General features: G+C 37.5%; 1 protein-coding gene and 1 long non-coding RNA gene across 2 annotated transcripts in view; both read right to left on the reverse strand.

The window, feature by feature from the left end:
* LOC128649021 (hydroxysteroid 11-beta-dehydrogenase 1-like protein A) overlaps window positions 1-17,426 on the reverse strand; it is a 47,988-nt gene extending 30,562 nt beyond the window's left edge. Inside the window, exons 1-2 of the mRNA XM_053702052.1 lie at window positions 15,825-17,426; window positions 4,970-5,074 (exon numbers count right to left, since the gene is read on the reverse strand). Of these exons, the coding sequence (XP_053558027.1) occupies window positions 4,970-5,074; window positions 15,825-15,909 (190 nt within the window). The 5' untranslated portion in view covers window positions 15,910-17,426. The remainder of the gene's footprint in view (window positions 1-4,969; window positions 5,075-15,824) is intronic.
* Window positions 9,665-13,164, reverse strand: LOC128649022 (uncharacterized). Its single transcript, XR_008400638.1, has 2 exons — window positions 12,343-13,164; window positions 9,665-9,753 (listed from the first exon to the last, which is right to left on the reverse strand). It is a non-coding gene; the product is annotated as an uncharacterized LOC128649022 (long non-coding RNA).
* Window positions 17,427-17,683: the final 257 nt, after the last annotated feature.

Below are 17,683 nucleotides of genomic sequence, written 5' to 3' on the forward strand. Positions count from 1 at the left end.
AATAAAAACAATTACACCTAATCTAATAGCCCTATCAAAATAAAAAAGCCTCCCCAAAATAAAAAAACCCTAGCCTACAATAAACTACCAATAGCCCTTAAAAGGGCTTTTTGTATAGCATTGTCCTAAAGAAATCAGCTCTTTTCCCTGTGAAAAAATGTAATTGCCCCCAACAGTAAAACCACCACCCAACCAACCCCCCAAAATAAAAAACCTAACTCTAAAAAAAACTAATCTACCCATTGCCCTGAAATGGGCATTTGTATGGGCATTGTCCTTAAAAGGGCATTCAGATCTTTTTCTTGCCCTTAAAAGGGCATTCAGCTCTTTTAAGACAAGCCCAAACACTAATCTAAAAAAAAAACACCTAAAAAAACCTTAAAAAAACACTAACCCCTCTTTAGGTACTCACAGTTGCTGAAGTCCGGCTTGAACGATCTTCATCCCAGAGGCTCTATCTTCATCCAGGCGGCTCCATCTTCATCCAGGCGCCTCCATCTTTATCCATCGAGGGACCGGCATCTTCTTCATCCCTGCAGAGGTGAAACGGTCGATGCGCGGAGGCGAAGGTCCAAGGCGGAGGTCAAGGAGGAGGTCCATCGATCCGACGTAGAGGTCCTCTTCATGCGATCGTCAGCCGCACACTGAGGATTAAAATGCAAAGTACCCCTGTTCAAATCAGCCAATAGGATTTAAGCAACTCTCATTCCTATTGGCTGATTCGAATAGTTAGTTGTTTTATTTTGTGGGTTTGGGGGGTGGGGATTTGTAATGTTAGGGGGTGTTTGTTTTTATTTTTTCGAAAAAGAGCTGATTTATTTAGGGCAATGCCCTACAAAAGGCCCTTTTAAGGGCTATTGGTAGTTTATTACAGAATAGGGTTCTTTTATTTTGGGGTGTTTTTTTTTTTTAAAACAGGGTATTAGAATAGGAATAATTTTTATTATTTTTAATAATTTGTTTTTTTAGAATAGCCATTTTTTTTAATGGGCAGCAAAAGAGCTGAATGCCCTTTAAAGGGCAATGCCCATACAAATGCCCCTTTCAGGGCAATGGGTTAATTAGGTTTAACTTTATTTATTTTTTGGGAGTTTGGAGGGTGGGGGTTTGTATACTGTTAGGGGGCGTTTGTTTTTCTTTTTAGAAAAAGAGCTGATTTCTTTAGGGCAATACCATACAAAAGGCCCCTTTCAGGGTCTACAAAAGGCCCTTTTAAGGGCCCTTGGTAGTTTATTATAGATTAGGGTTTTTTATTTTGGGGTGTTTTTTTTTTTAGAATAGGAATCATTTTTATTGTTTTGGATAATTTTGTTTGTTATTTTTTGTATTATTTTTTTGTTGTAATTTTAGTGTTTTTTATTTTTTGTAATGTAGTGTAAGGCAGCTTAGGTTTTACTTTTATTTCACAGGTAAGTTTGTATTTATATTAATTAGGTAGGTAGTAAATAGTTAATAACTATTTACTAACTAGTCTACCTAGTTAAAATAAATGCAAAGTTACCTGTGAAATAAAAGTAAAACCTAAGCTAGCTACAATATAACTATTAGTTATATTGTAGCTAGCTTAGGTTTTATTTTTATTTCACAGGTAAGTTTGTTTTTAGTTTTAAATTGGTATTATTAAGGTAATAATTGTAACTTTAATTTAGATATATTTTAATTATGTTAAAGTTAAGGGGTGTTAGGTTTAGGGTTACGGTTAGGGGTTAATATAGTTTAATTTAGGTTGTTGCGATGTATGGGGCTGGTGGTTTAGGGGTTAATAGGTTTATTTAGTGGTAGTGATGTGGGAGGCCAGAGGTTTAGGGGTTAATAACTTTATTTATTGGCAATGTCGGGAGTGGCAGTTTAGAGGTTAATAGATTTATTTTGGTGGCGGCGACATTGGGAGCGGCAGATTAGGGGTTAATAACATTATGTAGGTGTTGGCGATGTCGGGGGCAGCAGATTAGGGGTGTTTAGACTAGGGGTTTATGTTAGAATGTTAGGTTTAAGCGTAACTTTTTTTCCTCATAGACATCAATGGGGCTGCGTTACGGAGCTTTTCATTCCGCGATCACAGGTGTTAGTTAGTTTTTTCTAACACTCTCTCCCCATTGATGTCTATGGGGAAAGGGTGCACGAGCATGTCAAAGCAGCGCTTGTATTTTGTGCAGTATGGAGTTCAACGAAACCATATTGCACGCACAAGGCGGCTTTTTAGAAACTCGTAATGTCAGCGATATGGGGGGGTGAAATAACGCAACTTTTGTTGCGTTCGTTTCGCACCCTCTATAGCGCAAAACTTGTAATCTAGGTGAGTGTCAGTAAAGCCCTCAGATATCTAACAAATTGCTGTGCTTACAATGCTACTTACATACCTGGGAATTCGCTAGATTTAAGGGGGTGACAGATTGGATATTCAAGTCAAATGATCTGATCCATGGATATGTAATTAACAAAGTATTTGCAGGGGCAGGGGTCTGATCTGATATAGGTATGGGGCTTACAAAAGGAGAGCAAGGCCAGGGTATGTGAACGACAAAGGGATGAAGGTGACTGACAGAGGGGGTGTAGGATCATGATTCTGATCTGATGTGGATATGTGACTGACAGAGGGGCTTCAGGATCATAGTTCTGATGTGATGTGGGTATGTGACTGACAGAGGGGCTGCAGGATCGTGGTTCTAATCTGATGTGGATATGTGACTGACAGAGGGGCTGCAGGATCATGGTTCTGATCTGATGTGGATATGTGACTGACAGAGGGGCTGCAGGATCATGGTTCTGATCTGATGTGGATATGTGACTGACAGAGGGGCTGCATGGTCATGGTTCTGATCTGATGTGGGTATGTAACTGACAGAGGGGCTGCAGGATCGTGGTTCTAATCTGATGTGGATATGTGACTGACAGAAGGGTTGCAGGATCATTGTTCTGATCTGATGTGGATATGTGACTGACAGAGGGGCTGCAGGATCGTGGTTCTAATCTGATGTGGATATGTGTCTGACAGAGGGGCTGCAGGATCATGGTTCTGATGTGATGTGGGTATGTAACTGACAGAGGGGCTGCAGGATCGTGGTTCTAATCTGATGTGGATATGTGACTGACAGAGGGGTTGCAGGATCATGGTTCTGATCTGATGTGGATATGTGACTGACAGAGGGGTTGCAGGGTCATTGTTCTGATCTGATGTGGATATGTGACTGACAGAGGGGCTGCATGGTCATGGTTCTGATCTGATGTGGATATGTGACTGACAGAGGGGTTGCAGGGTCATTGTTCTGATCTGATGTGGATATGTGACTGACAGAGGGGCTGCAGGATCATGGTTCTGATCTGAGGTGGATATGTGACAGACAGAGGGGTTGCAGGGTCATTGTTCTGATCTGATGTGGATATGTGACTGACAGAGGGGCTGCATGGTCATGGTTCTGATCTGATGTGGATATGTGACTGACAGAGGGGTTGCAGGGTCATTGTTCTGATCTGATGTGGATATGTGACTGACAGAGGGGCTGCAGGATCATGGTTCTGATCTGATGTGGATATGTGACTGACAGAGGGGCTGCATGGTCATGGTTCTGATCTGATGTGGATATGTGACTGACAGAGGGGCTGCAGGGTCACGGTTCTGATCTGATGTGGATATGTAACTGATAGAGGGGTTGCATGGTCATGGTTCTGATCTGTTGTGGATATGTGACAGAGGGGCTGCATGGTCATGGTTCTGATCTGATGTGGATATGTAACTGATAGAGGGGTTGCATGGTCATGGTTCTGATCTGATGTGGATATGTGACAGAGGGGCTGCAGGGTCACGGTTCTGATCTGATGTGGATATGTGACTGACAGAGGTGCTGCATGGTCATGGTTCTGATCTGATGTGGATATGTGACTGACAGAGGGGCTGCAGGGTCACGGTTCTGATCTGATGTGGATATGTAACTGATAGAGGGGTTGCATGGTCATGGTTCTGATCTGTTGTGGATATGTGACAGAGGGGCTGCATGGTCATGGTTCTGATCTGATGTGGATATGTAACTGATAGAGGGGTTGCATGGTCATGGTTCTGATCTGATGTGGATATGTGACAGAGGGGCTGCAGGGTCACGGTTCTGATCTGATGTGGATATGTGACTGACAGAGGGGCTGCAGGATCATGGTTCTGATCTGATATCAGTATGCGACTGACAGAATGGTAATAAGATTAAGGTTCTGATCCAGTGTGGGTATATGACTAATAAAGAGGCTGCAGGGTCAGGTATCTGATCTGATGTGGGCTGAGTTTATGATTTACTGCACAACATCATGTTAGTACTATGAGGATACTGGCTTGGCAATAAGAAGTATTATAGATGCAGTATGAGCAACATTCAGCATTTTGTGCCAGCACAGGTTTGTACTGAAGGCAATTTGGTAGCAGAGCAGTTAGATTTTTATGTATTTGAGACAAATGGTCAGCTAATTCTAAAAAAGTTCCTGCACTAGAAAACTAGAATAAACTATAAAGCTTTATGTTAAACTGCATCACATTTTATTTTTATATGGTTCAAACTAAGACGTTTTAGCAGTGCTATCATGTTAAACCTCAAACCCAAATATGCTGCTGTTTTCTATATACTTTCCATGGGAAGGAGCTGGGATTTAATCATCTTTTTTCATTCAGTGAAGACTATCGTGCAATATCTGTGAGCATAGCTGGCAGATCGCACCTAGGCCAGTCTCTCTCTATATAACATAGGTGTGAGTATGCAGTGGATATACTAGACAGCACATTTAACTGTAGGGTCATATATGTTATAGGTCATCATTATATGCATTGATATTATATATACGCATTACACATTAATATAAAGTTACATTTTAATCTTTACAACATTGTGATTTTGAATTATGATTAATTTATAAAGCACCAACATTGCCTACAACACTTTATCATTATATAAAAAGAATTGTCCATGTGTTTCTAGGACATCAATCTTACCTGGTTTTAGAGTCTCTGTTCTGAAGAAGTAATATGCAGCAAGCCCCACACTCAGAGAGAGGAGCAGCAGCTTTACTCCAGCCATGCTGTCCTGGGGGTGTTTTTCTATATGAAATGGTGAGAGCAGCAGTTACAGTTTTATAAATCTCTATGCACGTCCCTTAGCCTCTGCTGGTGACTCTCAGACAATCTTTGAACAAGCAAGGTTACAAGTTTGCACCATTCACACAGGGTAAAGTCTGCCTGGTCGGTAACCTCTGTATCAGGCGACCCTGCTCCTCCCTGCTAACTGTGCAGGATCCTGTTCATGTTTTCATGTTCGGTTAATTACTTAAACTCTGTCCAATGCCTCACATTAATTCTATTTTTCTGCATTTACCCTGTGTTTCAGAGTCTTTGCTTTGGTACCCTGTATGTGTGTGTAAATGTGACAAGAATACAAATGGTCTTGCATGGATTAGAGATGGATCTTGCAATGTTTGTGTGATTTTACTTTTATGTGGAGCTGGGGAATTAAAGGGACAGTATACTGTAAAATAGTTTTTCCCTTAATGTGTTTACAATTGCTTTTTTTACCAACTGCAGAGTAAAAAAATGTATGAAAATTAGCTTTTTAAGGTTTATTTGTGTATATTAAAGCTCTGATTTTGTGTTTTGAAGCCACAACCTAATACAATGGGTTGAGCATGTAGGTATAATCAGACCTCATTACTTTATCACATTGTGTACATATACCTGCTTCTTTATCTTATATCTGTCCATAAAACAATCACCAGTACTTGGAGAGAACAATGGAAAAATTAACATTTCATTACCTTATCTCTGCTATAGCCCACTGGGAGTGTCATTTCTTCTGCTGGCTGTGTTTACAAAGCTTATCTATAGCTTGGACCTACGGCCACAAACTTTCAGAATAGGTGGGGATACCACATGCTAAATCAACTATTTCAAATGCCAATATAAAGGTAAAGGAGCTACTTGTAAACAATTTAATACACTCCAGCAGGTAAAGTGGATCATTGGGAACAAATTAAATGGGAGAAAATTTTTCAGTAAACTGTCCCTTTAACCTGTAATATTGTATGTATAATTAAATAAAGATAAGAAAAAGACATATAAATCTCAAGTGGAGGGATGAGGGGAGGATCAATATTAAACATAACTTTTAATACCATAAACTAAAAAGTGTAAACAAAACACCACATAAAATCATTTAAAAGAAAGCTACAAAGTATCACTGTCTGAGTGATAAGGGAGGTTAATAACCAATCAAAATAATCAGTTAAGATAAATCAAGGCAGCGACTTAAGAGTTAAAGGACAGAGACGCCCATTGTATGGCACCAAGCGACATACAAAAAGTTCCCTATATTCAAATTACTCTATGTTTTGATGAATTCCACAATCAGTGGACAATCAAGGGGTACTCTTTCTACTGTATAAATATTGTAATTATACCTTTACTTTAGCTTTGGGTGAATGTGTGTGAAAAATCTGTTTGTCCGTCTGTCCATTTATATTTAATATTTAACCTCAGCTGAGTTAGCCCCCCAAATTAATATTGTAAAACAAACTTCATTCAGTTGGTTAGATCTTTGTTAGATCAGGTTTGATCAATTGTTGTTTTCGTTAGATCTAGCATACAAGGTGCGGTATTAACAATTATTTGGAGGGGGGGGCTAACCTGTCATTAGCCCCCCTTATCAGAAATTGGACACAAATGTATTTAATTTGATAGATATTTGTTAGATCAGGTATGATCAGCTATTCTTTTTGTTAGATCTAACATAATTACATAGTTAATAGGTATTAAATTAGGGGTGCTGCCCCCCCCAAATCAAAATTTTAGTCAAAAAATCATTCAGGCTAATAGATATTTGTAAGATCGGTTTAGTTCAAGGGTTTAAAATGTTTGATCTAACTTGCAAAATGTGGTATTAATAATCATATCATGGGAGCCATACATAACCAGCCATTACAAGTGCGGTAGCATGCGACAGCAATTAGCGCTTATAAAATTAAACAGAGATCAGATCTCTGGTTAATTTTATAAATATGCCCCAAATGCCCCCAAAATACAGTGTAGTGTATTTTATTTAAAAAATAAAGATAGCAGCTTCTTTATTTTTTAATAAAATAACTGCACTAGGCAGTATTTTGGGGGTAAAGTTGGCGGGAGTTGGGTGTTAGGAAAAAAAACAGCACTGAAAAGTGCCTTTACATTGCGGTCTATGTGAACTGTGTGTTCCCAGTAAATATATATGTATATGCTTATATACATATATATTTATGTGTTAATATGTGTAAATATACATGCGCTGCGCTTAGGTTCTGAATCATGAAAGAAAACATTTGGGTTTAGTATCCCTTTAATACAAACTTTTGCTTGTTAGATCTAACATAATAAACACTTGATGAAACCTGATCTAACAAATATCTATTAGCCTGATTGATTTGTTGACTGAAATTTTGATTTGGGGCGGGGCAGTCCCCCTAATTTAATTCCTAATAACTCTGTAATTATGTTAGATCTAACTAAACAAATAGCTGATCATACCTGATCTAACAAATATCTATCAAATGAAACACTTTTTGTCCATTTAGTTTGATAAGGGGGGGGCTGATGACGGGTTAGCCCCCATCCAAATATTTGTTAATACCAGCTTTAGCTTGTTAGATCTAACATAATAAATACTTGATCAAACCTGATCTAACAAATATCTATTAGCCTGAATGATTTTTCGACTGAAATTTTGTATCGGGGGGGGGGGGGGGCAGCCCCCCTTAATTTAATACTGAATTTCTCTCTATGTTAGATCTAACAAAACAAATAACTAATAATACCTGATCTAACAAATATCTATCAAATTAAATAAAATGTTGTCCTCTTTTTTGATAAGGGGGGACTGATGACAGGTTAGACCCCCTCCAAATAATTGTTAATACCGCACCTTTTATGCTAGATCTAACGAAAACAACAATTGATCAAACCTGATCTAACAAAGATCTAATCAACTAAATGAAGTTTGTTTTAAAATTTTAATTTGGGGGGCTAACCCAGCTGAGGTTAATATTTATTATCTGTTTGTCTGTGTATGGTCATGGTCATGGGGTGAATTTGGTTGCATTCCTGTGGCTGACATCAAATGTGTTTGTGTGATTTCTCTTAGATCTAGGTATGTTTGTATTAACTTTGATGAAATTGCTGTATTTTTGTGAATTAGCCATGGAATCTGCCTGTGTTTATCTGATTTTTACCTGGATTTGGATACCCGAGTATGAATTACACATTTTTTTTATTGTATTTATATGAGTTAGCCATTGATTTTGAGTTTGGATGAGAGTGTAACAGATTTTGTTTGGTCTGTCTGTGTATTCTTTTTGTGAATTGATCATGGAACTATGTATGCAACAATTTGTCATTTATCTAACTGTATGCATGTGAAAGGGGTATCATTTTTTGTGTCTTTCAGTGCTTGTCTTTGTGCAACTTTGCTGAGGATAGAGTGCATTTAGTCAATTTGTTGTGGATATGATTGTGTAAATATGGATTTACTATAAATCTGATTTATTTATTTTTTTGTTAACAGCCATACATCTAGGACTGTATCGATTTTCAATGACTTTTGCAGTGTTCGTGTGAATTTGGCGTGGCTCTTGGAGTGTTTGCTGTAAACATGCTGGGGGTTGGGCACATTTAGGTAAATTTATTGTAGATTTGTTTGTATGTGTGTGAATTTGCTACAGATATTCTCTGTGTGAGTCAATAGTCTAGGGGCATTTGTGCACATTTTTGGCATGGTTTTGATTGTAAGAGTTTGCTGTGGATCAAATATTGTTTTGTGAATTAGCCATTCATTTTCAGCAGTTAAAGGGATAGAAAGGTCAATATTGAAATATGCATGGGTGCATTTTAATTTTAAATAGTATTTTTGTTTTTTTTGGTAATATACTTATCAAAAGTGCTTGTAGTAAAAGTTATTTGTGTTTTTCAGCAGCATACGTACATATGCTGCGAGGGCCTGTATACAAGTATTCAAACACCACACCCTCTCAGAGAGTGAGCAGTGGCTTATATGACACAAATTAAAGGGACATTGTACTAGATTTTGCTGTAGATGGTCTATGTATATAGCCCATCTGGGGGTGTTTTTGTAAAAATGTACACTGTCAGAAAAAAGGGTACGGTTGGGGTCCGTTTGTGAACACTTAGGGTACAACTGCTGTGGTTGTACTCTCAATGGATCATAATTACACCTTAAGGAATTCATATGTACCATTTAGCGGTAAATAAGGTACAAATATGTTTCCAACTGTCAAAGGGTCCATGTCTGTACCATTTAATCCCCCCAAAAAGGTACAATCACTTGTGTGACTAAAAGGTTGAGGGGGGTGGGTGGTTCAAGGCTGCTAAACCCTGCAAGCCCATATCATTTGTACAGCTCAATTATTCATATTCACATAACTGGCAGTCACCCAAAATGAATGCAACATACATGTTGTACAGCAAAATAATTATGTTCAATTGTTGTTGGTAATATGCAAGAAGTGGGCAAAGCAAAAAAAAATACTTAAAGGGACATTCTACACCAGAATTGTTATTGTTTAAATAGATGGATAATCCCTTTATTACCCATTCCCCAGTTTTGCATAACCAACACAGTTCTATTAATATACTTTATATCTCTGTGATTACCTTGTATCTAATCCTCTGTAGACTGCCCCCTTATCTCAGTGCTTTTGACAGGCATGCCGTTTAGTTAGTCAGTGCAGACTCCTAAATAACTACATGGGAGTGAGCATATTGTTATATATATGACACACATGAACTAGTACTGTCTAACTGTGAAAAACTTTCAAAATGCTCTGAGCTAAGAGGCTTTTTTCAATGGTTTAGAAATCAGTTTGAGACTAGCTAGGTTTAGATTTTCAAAAATACCACCAAGGGAACAAAGCATATTTAGTGATAAAAGTCAATTGGAAAGTTGTTTAAATTTTCATGCCCTATCTGAATCATGAAAGTTTAATTTTGACAAGACTGTCCCTTTAACCCTTTAATGACCACAGCACTTTTCCATTTTCTGTCCGTTTGGGACCAAGGCTATTTTTACATTTCTGCGGTGTTTGTGTTTAGCTGTAATTTTCCTCTTACTCATTTACTGTACCCACACATATTATATACCGTTTTTCTCGACATTAAATGGACTTTCTAAAGATACATTATTTTCATCATATCTTATAATTTACTATAAAAAAAATAATAAAATATAAGGAAAAAATGGAAAAAAACCACACTTTTTCTAACTTTGACCCCCAAAATCTGTTACATATCTACTACCACCAAAAAACACCCATGCTAAATAGTTTCTAAATTTTATCCTGAGTTTAGAAATACCCAATGTTTACATGTTCTTTGCTTTTTTTTGTAAGTTATAGGGCCATAAATACAAGTAGCACTTTGCTATTTCCAAACCATTTTTTTTTTTCAAAATTAGCGCTAGTTACATTAGAACACTAATATCTGTCAGGAATCTCTGAATATCCATTGACATGTATATATTTTTTTTTAGAAGACAACCCAAAGTATTGATCTAGGCCCATTTTGGTATATTTCATGCCACCATTTCACCGCCAAATGCGATCAAATACAAAAAATCGTTCACTTTTTCACAAATTTTTTCACAAACTTTTGGTTTCTCACTGAAATTATTTACAAACAGCTTGTGCAATTATGGCATCAATGGTTGTAAATTCTTCTCTGGGATCCCCTTTGTTCAGAAATAGCAGACATATATGGCTTAGACGTTGCTTTTTGGTAATTAGAAGGCCACAAAATGCCACTGCGCACCACACGTGTATTATGCCCAGCAGTGAAGGGGTTAATTAGGGAGCATGTAGGGAGCTTTTTGGGGTAATTTTATCTTTAGTGTAGTGTAGTAGACAACCCCAAGTATTGATCTAGGCCCATTTTGGTATATTTCATGCCACCATTTCACTGTAAATGCGATCAAATAAAAAAAAAAAGTTAAATTTTTCACAATTTTAGGTTTCTCACTGAAATCATTTACAAACAGCTTGTGCAATTATGGCACAAATGGTTGTAAATGCTTCTCTGGGATCCCCTTTGTTCAGAAATAGCAGACATATATGGCTTAGGCGTTGCTTTTTGGTAATTAGAAGGCCACTAAATGCCGCTGCACATCACACGTGTATTATGGCTAGCAGTGAAGGGGTTAATTATGTAGCTTGTAGGGAGCTTGCAGGGTTAATTTTAGCTTTAGTGTAGAGCTCAGCCTCCCACCTGAAACATCAGACCCCCTGATCGCTCCCAAACAGCTCTCTTCCCTCCCCCACCCCACCACCTTAAGTACTGGCAGAAACTCTGCCAGTACTAAAATAAAAGGTATATTAGTTGTTTTTTTTAGTTTTTTTTTTAGCATATTTACATATGCTGCTTTGTAGGATACCCCTTAGCCCCCAACCTCACTGATCCCCCACCAAACAGCTCTCTAACCCTCCCCCTCTGCCATAGCGGGCGCCATTTTGGGTACTGGCAGCTGTCTGCCAGTACCCGGTTTAGTAAAAAAAAGTAATCTTTTTTTTTTTTTTTTTAAATGCCCTTTTCTGTAGTGTAGCTTCCCCCCACCAACCTCCCACCACTTGCAGCTCACTTAGATACTTAACAAATATTTATTTTATTTTACATTTATAGTTATTTCCAGATTTTTTTTCTGTAGTGTAGCAGTTCCCTCCCGCTCCCGCCCGCCACCCCCCGTGCACGTGCGCACGCGCGCCCGTCGGTCCCGCCCCGATCCTGCCCCACTGCACATTACACGGCGCATCGATGGCCGCCCACCCGCCTCCCAAGTCCGCTCCCACCCACCAACGATACCGGCCATCGATGTCCAGTGCAGAGAGGGCCACTGAGTGGCTCTCTCTGCATCGGATGGCCATTTAAGGTTATTGCAGGATGCCTCCATATCGAGGCATCACTGCAATAACCGGAAAGCAGCTGGAAGCGAGCAGGATCGCTTCCAGCTTCTTTCCACACCGAGGACGGGCAGGGTACGTCCTCAGGCGTTAACTGCCTTTTTTTTTGAGGACGTACCCTGCACGTCCTCGGTCGTTAAGGGATTAATAACCCATATATTCAATGATACTGTGTTGCTGGTTCTAAATAGCAAACAAGCACTTAACATATTGATGTTCTAAACATAAACATTAAAATGTTAACTCTTAAACATAAAGCAAATGTATTAACTTAAAGTACAAAGAAAAAAAAAAGTTTTAAACTCTATAAAATAAACAAGAGCTGTTTAAGAACCAGTTTTTTAAAAAATAAAATAAAATTGTAACCATTCCCCAGTCACATACTTGGACATTGTGTGACATGCCATAGCGCCATCTGTTGGTTGAAAGTTCCATGACGTGTAACACAGCTCCATCTATTGGTAGCAGGTTCATCACCAAAGTGTGTACTAGGAAAATAGACTAATTTGCATATATTTTGCATAGAGTGATAATTCAATGTATGGTTGTGAGTTTTATCATTTATCCCTCCCCCGAATCCCTTCCCTTCTTTTCGTTAGAGTTATATTTTATTATTACATTGTTTTCTATATGTTTTTTATATATTTATGTTTTATTTGACATGTCACCCTAAATTAAATGGGGTGTTTTTAGAGTCTAGTACAGAGTGATATAAAACACTTGAATAATGCTTTTAGAAGTTGGTTGTTTATCCTGGCTATTTCAGGTGGTTCTGTAGCAGTCTTTGGAATTGCTACAGTTAAGAATATAAACTTTTTATTAAAGCTGCAGTGAGTGTAGCTATTCTAATACTTCCTGAAAAAGTATGCATATTTGAATGTTATATGCCAAATTTAATGAAACAGTGTTTGTATTATGCTGTGTAGAGATGGGAAGTTCGATTCATTTAGATGAATCGGTTCATTTCGGACGGTTCGTTAAAGTGAACCGGTTCATGAACCGATTCATCAGTTCACCTAGTGGACATGTGACACAGAGCTGCAGAGCCAGATTCGTGTCTTACTGATGCCTGCTGACTCGCAAATCCGATTCCTCCTGAATCGTTTAAATGCATGACTCCTGAGTCACTATGTTTATGTAACAATCTGACTCCTCCTGAATCCTGGACTCCACTGAACACGCAGCATTGAAGCACTTAGTCTGAAGTTTAATTTTATTTTTAAACCATACAGTGTGGGGCTGTGTAAACAATAATAAACATATAAAAGACTGGTAATGTTATTCAGGCAGGCCGGTAACATTACCAGTCTTTTATATGTTTATTATTGTTTACACAGCCCCACGCTGTATGGTTTAAAAAATAAACTTCAGACTAAGTGCTTCAGGCACTGTTATGAATAGCAAGCACTGGGGAGAGGGAGGGTAAAACCATTATTATATTTTAATTATTGTTTAAACAGCCCCGCACTGTTATGTTATAAATGGCAAGCACTGGGAAGGGAGGGTAAATAGCAAAAGTATGTATGTACAGCAGCATACCTTGATCAGTTCAGTTGGAATAAAAGAAAGTGCATTTGTATCAGTGTACCGAATCATGTACTGTTAACTGATTCATTGTTAGTTAACAGTACACTGATTCGTTTGCAAACAGTTCACTTCTTGAGTCACTAACAACACTGGTAATATGATCCTAGAGTGAGATTCTGCTGTGTGATTCATTAAAGGAGGAGTTAGCAGAAGCAGAACTCACTCTAGGATCGTATTACCAGGGCTGCTGATGACTCAGGAACTGAACTGTTACAAACAAATCAGTTCAGTCTGGTGAACTGATTCATGCAGTTCAGTGAAAAGATCCGGTTCAAATGAACGATTCGTTCATGAACCGGACATCACTAATGCTGTGTTGAGTACAAATTTGCCATCATGAGGTACAAAGGGCTTGTCACTGGGGCAGTATCCTTAAAAGGTCAGAATTGCACCACTTTTTATGGGTACAATATGGTACCATAGGACTGAGGTCCAATCTAGTCACCATATTTGCCTTTGAAAGGTACAATCTGCAAGGGTATCAATTTGTACCCATTTTAAAGGGCACAGCAGGTGTACCTTTGAGGGTACTGCCCCAGTTACAAGCTGTTGTACCCCTAAAGGTACAATTTTTGCACATTTTTTCTGACAGTGTATAGTTCTGCTTATTTTTGAATAACATTGTACTGATTTTCAGACTCCTTACCAAGCCCCAAAGTTTTAGATGTATACTTATGTATACAGACTTCAGATAGCTTCGGTTTGTATAATGGGTCTATTCATATGCAGGGGAGGGTCTGCTATCAGCCCCTTTCAGTGGGTGTTCCAGCCTAACCTCATCAACAGTGCTACATTGGGAGCTTCTAAAAAGGTTTTTAAAAGTTTAAATACTGGATTTTTATATCTGTGCATATTATTCTTTATATTAGTGTCTATTACATGCAGTTAAATGAAAATTGGTGTATACTGTCCCTGTCATAAGAACAATACAGACCACCCCCAGCTCTCTGATCTCGAATACTGGTGCATGAGCCCTCACAGCATATGTGTATATGTCGCTGAAAAACAGTAATAACTTTTACTAGAAGCCTTTTTGATAATAGAAATATATTGCAAATATGGTTATAACATTTAAATTTTGACCATTCTATCCCTTTAATTAAATTGCACACACCACAGAGCATAGGTTTGCATGAATTATCATTGTGGCATTGATTATTTATATAACATAAAAAAATTATTTGTTTAATTGTGCTTATTAGCCATACATGTGTGCATATCACGTGTATATGGGTTAGTCTTGCTGTAGATCCAGGCATGCGTGTGGATTATTTATAGATACAGTAAGGTATTCATGAATTTTACAGAAATCAACATTTTCTTTGTGTGGAATAAACATGGTTTCTGTAAGGTATATGGATTTTCTATGGCTATTCCAGCTTCTGTGAACTTGACATGAATCTGGATTTGTATGTTAGAATTTGACTTTGCAGTGGACTGGAATTTGATTCAGTGATCTCAATTTGTTTGTGTGAATAGTAGACATAATTATTAAAATTATTTTCGGATTGCGTATGTGTGAGTGTGAATTAGACTTGGATATGCATGTACTGTGTGTGTTCTATTTTGCCATGGTTTAAATTTCGGTTTGTGTGAACTATGTGTATTTAAACTGTATTACAGTCAGAATTATGTGCAGTCTGTTTCACTGAATGCTGGATACAGCTATCTATCCACTAGGCAAAATAAATAAATTAAAAAAAAATATATATATATATACACACACATACATATATACTGTATATATATATATATATATATATATATATATATATATATATATATATATACACACACACATCTCAAAATAGCAAGAGTATTGCAGTATGCAGTAATACCTTTTTTATGGGACTAACATTACATAGTAAAAGACAAGCTTTTGAGATTTCTCTCTTACTCTTTTACTATGCAATGTTAGTCCAATATATATACATTGAATATTTAACTCTTATGGCACAGTTATTCCTATTGTGCTTCACAATATAAAATTAACTTATTAACAAACAATAAATTGACCATCACAATACAGTTTAAGGAACAATAGTTACTCCATTTTATATTTAGCTATACTAAGACCATAAGACCATTATTTGTAACATCTGCTCTGTGATGCAAGAAATATTGTATTTGTATCCAATATACAACAGTTTGCTTTGTTTTAAGTTATGTTTTATTTGGTCCAGTTCTAGCTGACCCAGAAACACAGAGCACAGACCCTTTTATAATTCTATATTGTAATAAGTGCTAATAACTTCTTTTTTTTTTTTTTTTGGTCTTACCTGGAGTAAAAGTGTCAGTAGTGAAGTAGTAATAGGCAACAAGCCCAACACATACAGATAAAAGCAGCAGTTTTGCACCAGCCATGCCGTCTGCAGGCGTATACCCAAACTAGAAGGTGAGATGCAGTCACAGAACAGCAAAACTGCCTGGTTAACTAACACACCTTCTTCCTTTAAGGAATTTATAGTGCGATCAGATCACATACGTCTGTGCTTTATATATTTTATTGCTTTGTAGTCCCTCCCTGTTAAGAGGACATTAAACTCAACAAAAAAAGGTACCCATTGCAAATTAAAAAAAGATTAAATGCGCATGTTAAAGGGACATTACAGCCAGGTGCATTTCAGTTTTGAATAGAAGCATGTGGTTATGTCACTGTTGAGTGCCGTATGCCTAGCACAACTATTGGAGAAGAGGTTCAAAGGCTGCCTAGTGAAAAAACATTAGCTTTGCTAAAGAGAAATAAAATAAAGGTATGTTTTATTACATGTTTAAACTTGATGACTGAAGGTCCATTTATATTAACCCTTAGATACAGACTAGCCTTTGAGAAATGCTATGCTTGACCATCACTTTAAAGACTTGATAGGTGGGCAAAGTGCTCGCAAAAGGTTGTCAGCCCCTGGTCTTGTGCATTAAATATTTTCTGTTTCTTCATCAACCATTTGACATCATTTGGGACATGTTTCACCTCATTTGAAAGAGTAGTCTCTTCCTTCTTGCATTAGACACCTCATGGGTATATGGATTTAATTTTGCTGAGAAACAGACACAGTCAATGTGCCGCCCCCTTTTAAGACTCTAAGAGCAGTGTATTGTGAGTTAGAAATTACAATCTTTACGTCAGTCACGTGATATCTAGATGCCACGTGACCCCTCATTCTGAAGAGTAGATTCTTGATCTTGAGACTGTATGATTTTAGATTCAGCAAGAGGAACATTTTCAGAGCCATCACACACATATTACTCTATACCTGGTTCCAACAGATAATAAAATTTATATTTACTGTGATGACAAGCAAAGTCTGAAAAATAAACAATGACTATGTGTGAACCTCAGCTGCTGAGATGCAGGTAAATTGTTATAGTGTTGCAGGGAGTGCAGTGGAAAGTCCCATTAATTACTAAAAGTAGCAATGTGAGATCCCAAAATACATTCATAGCAAGTTCATAGATGGTAGTATTGGTGTTCTATAGCTGCCACATGTGAGAGAATCACTGAACAGGTGCAGCAGTACAATGGCTCACCGTGAGGTTCCCTTCCTGTGTACCTTGTCTGCTGGGAGGATGATAAAACTGGCCCAATGCATGTGTAAAAATGACTTAAAGGGACATTAAACATTTTTATTTCTCATGATTTAGATAGATAATACCATTTTAAACAATTTTTTAAATCACTTCTGTTATCTAATTTGCTTCATTCTCTTGATATTCCTTCCTGAAAAGCATATCTAGATATCTAGTAGCTTCTGATTGGTGGCTGCACATATTTTCCTCATGTGATTGGCTCACCCATGTGCATTGCTATTTCTTTAACAAAGGATATCTAATGAATTAAGCAAATTAGATAATAGAAGTAAATTGGAATGCTGTTTAAAATTGTATTCTCTGTTTGAATCATGAAAGAAAATGTTTGGGTTTAATGCCCCTTTAATGCCCCTTGAAAAAAAGAGAAATAACTCTCTCTGCATAGCAAATCATGTTGCAGTTAAAGGGACAGTAAAGTAAAAATTAAACTTTCATGATTCAGATAGAGCATATATTTTTAAACAACTTTCCATTGTACTTCCGTTATTAAATTTGCTTCATTCTCTTGAAGGGTAAAACTAGGTAGGCTCATAAGAGCTCAGGAGTGTGC

Source organism: Bombina bombina, chromosome 2, assembly GCF_027579735.1.
Source record: "Bombina bombina isolate aBomBom1 chromosome 2, aBomBom1.pri, whole genome shotgun sequence".
Classification (NCBI taxonomy): domain Eukaryota; kingdom Metazoa; phylum Chordata; class Amphibia; order Anura; family Bombinatoridae; genus Bombina; species Bombina bombina.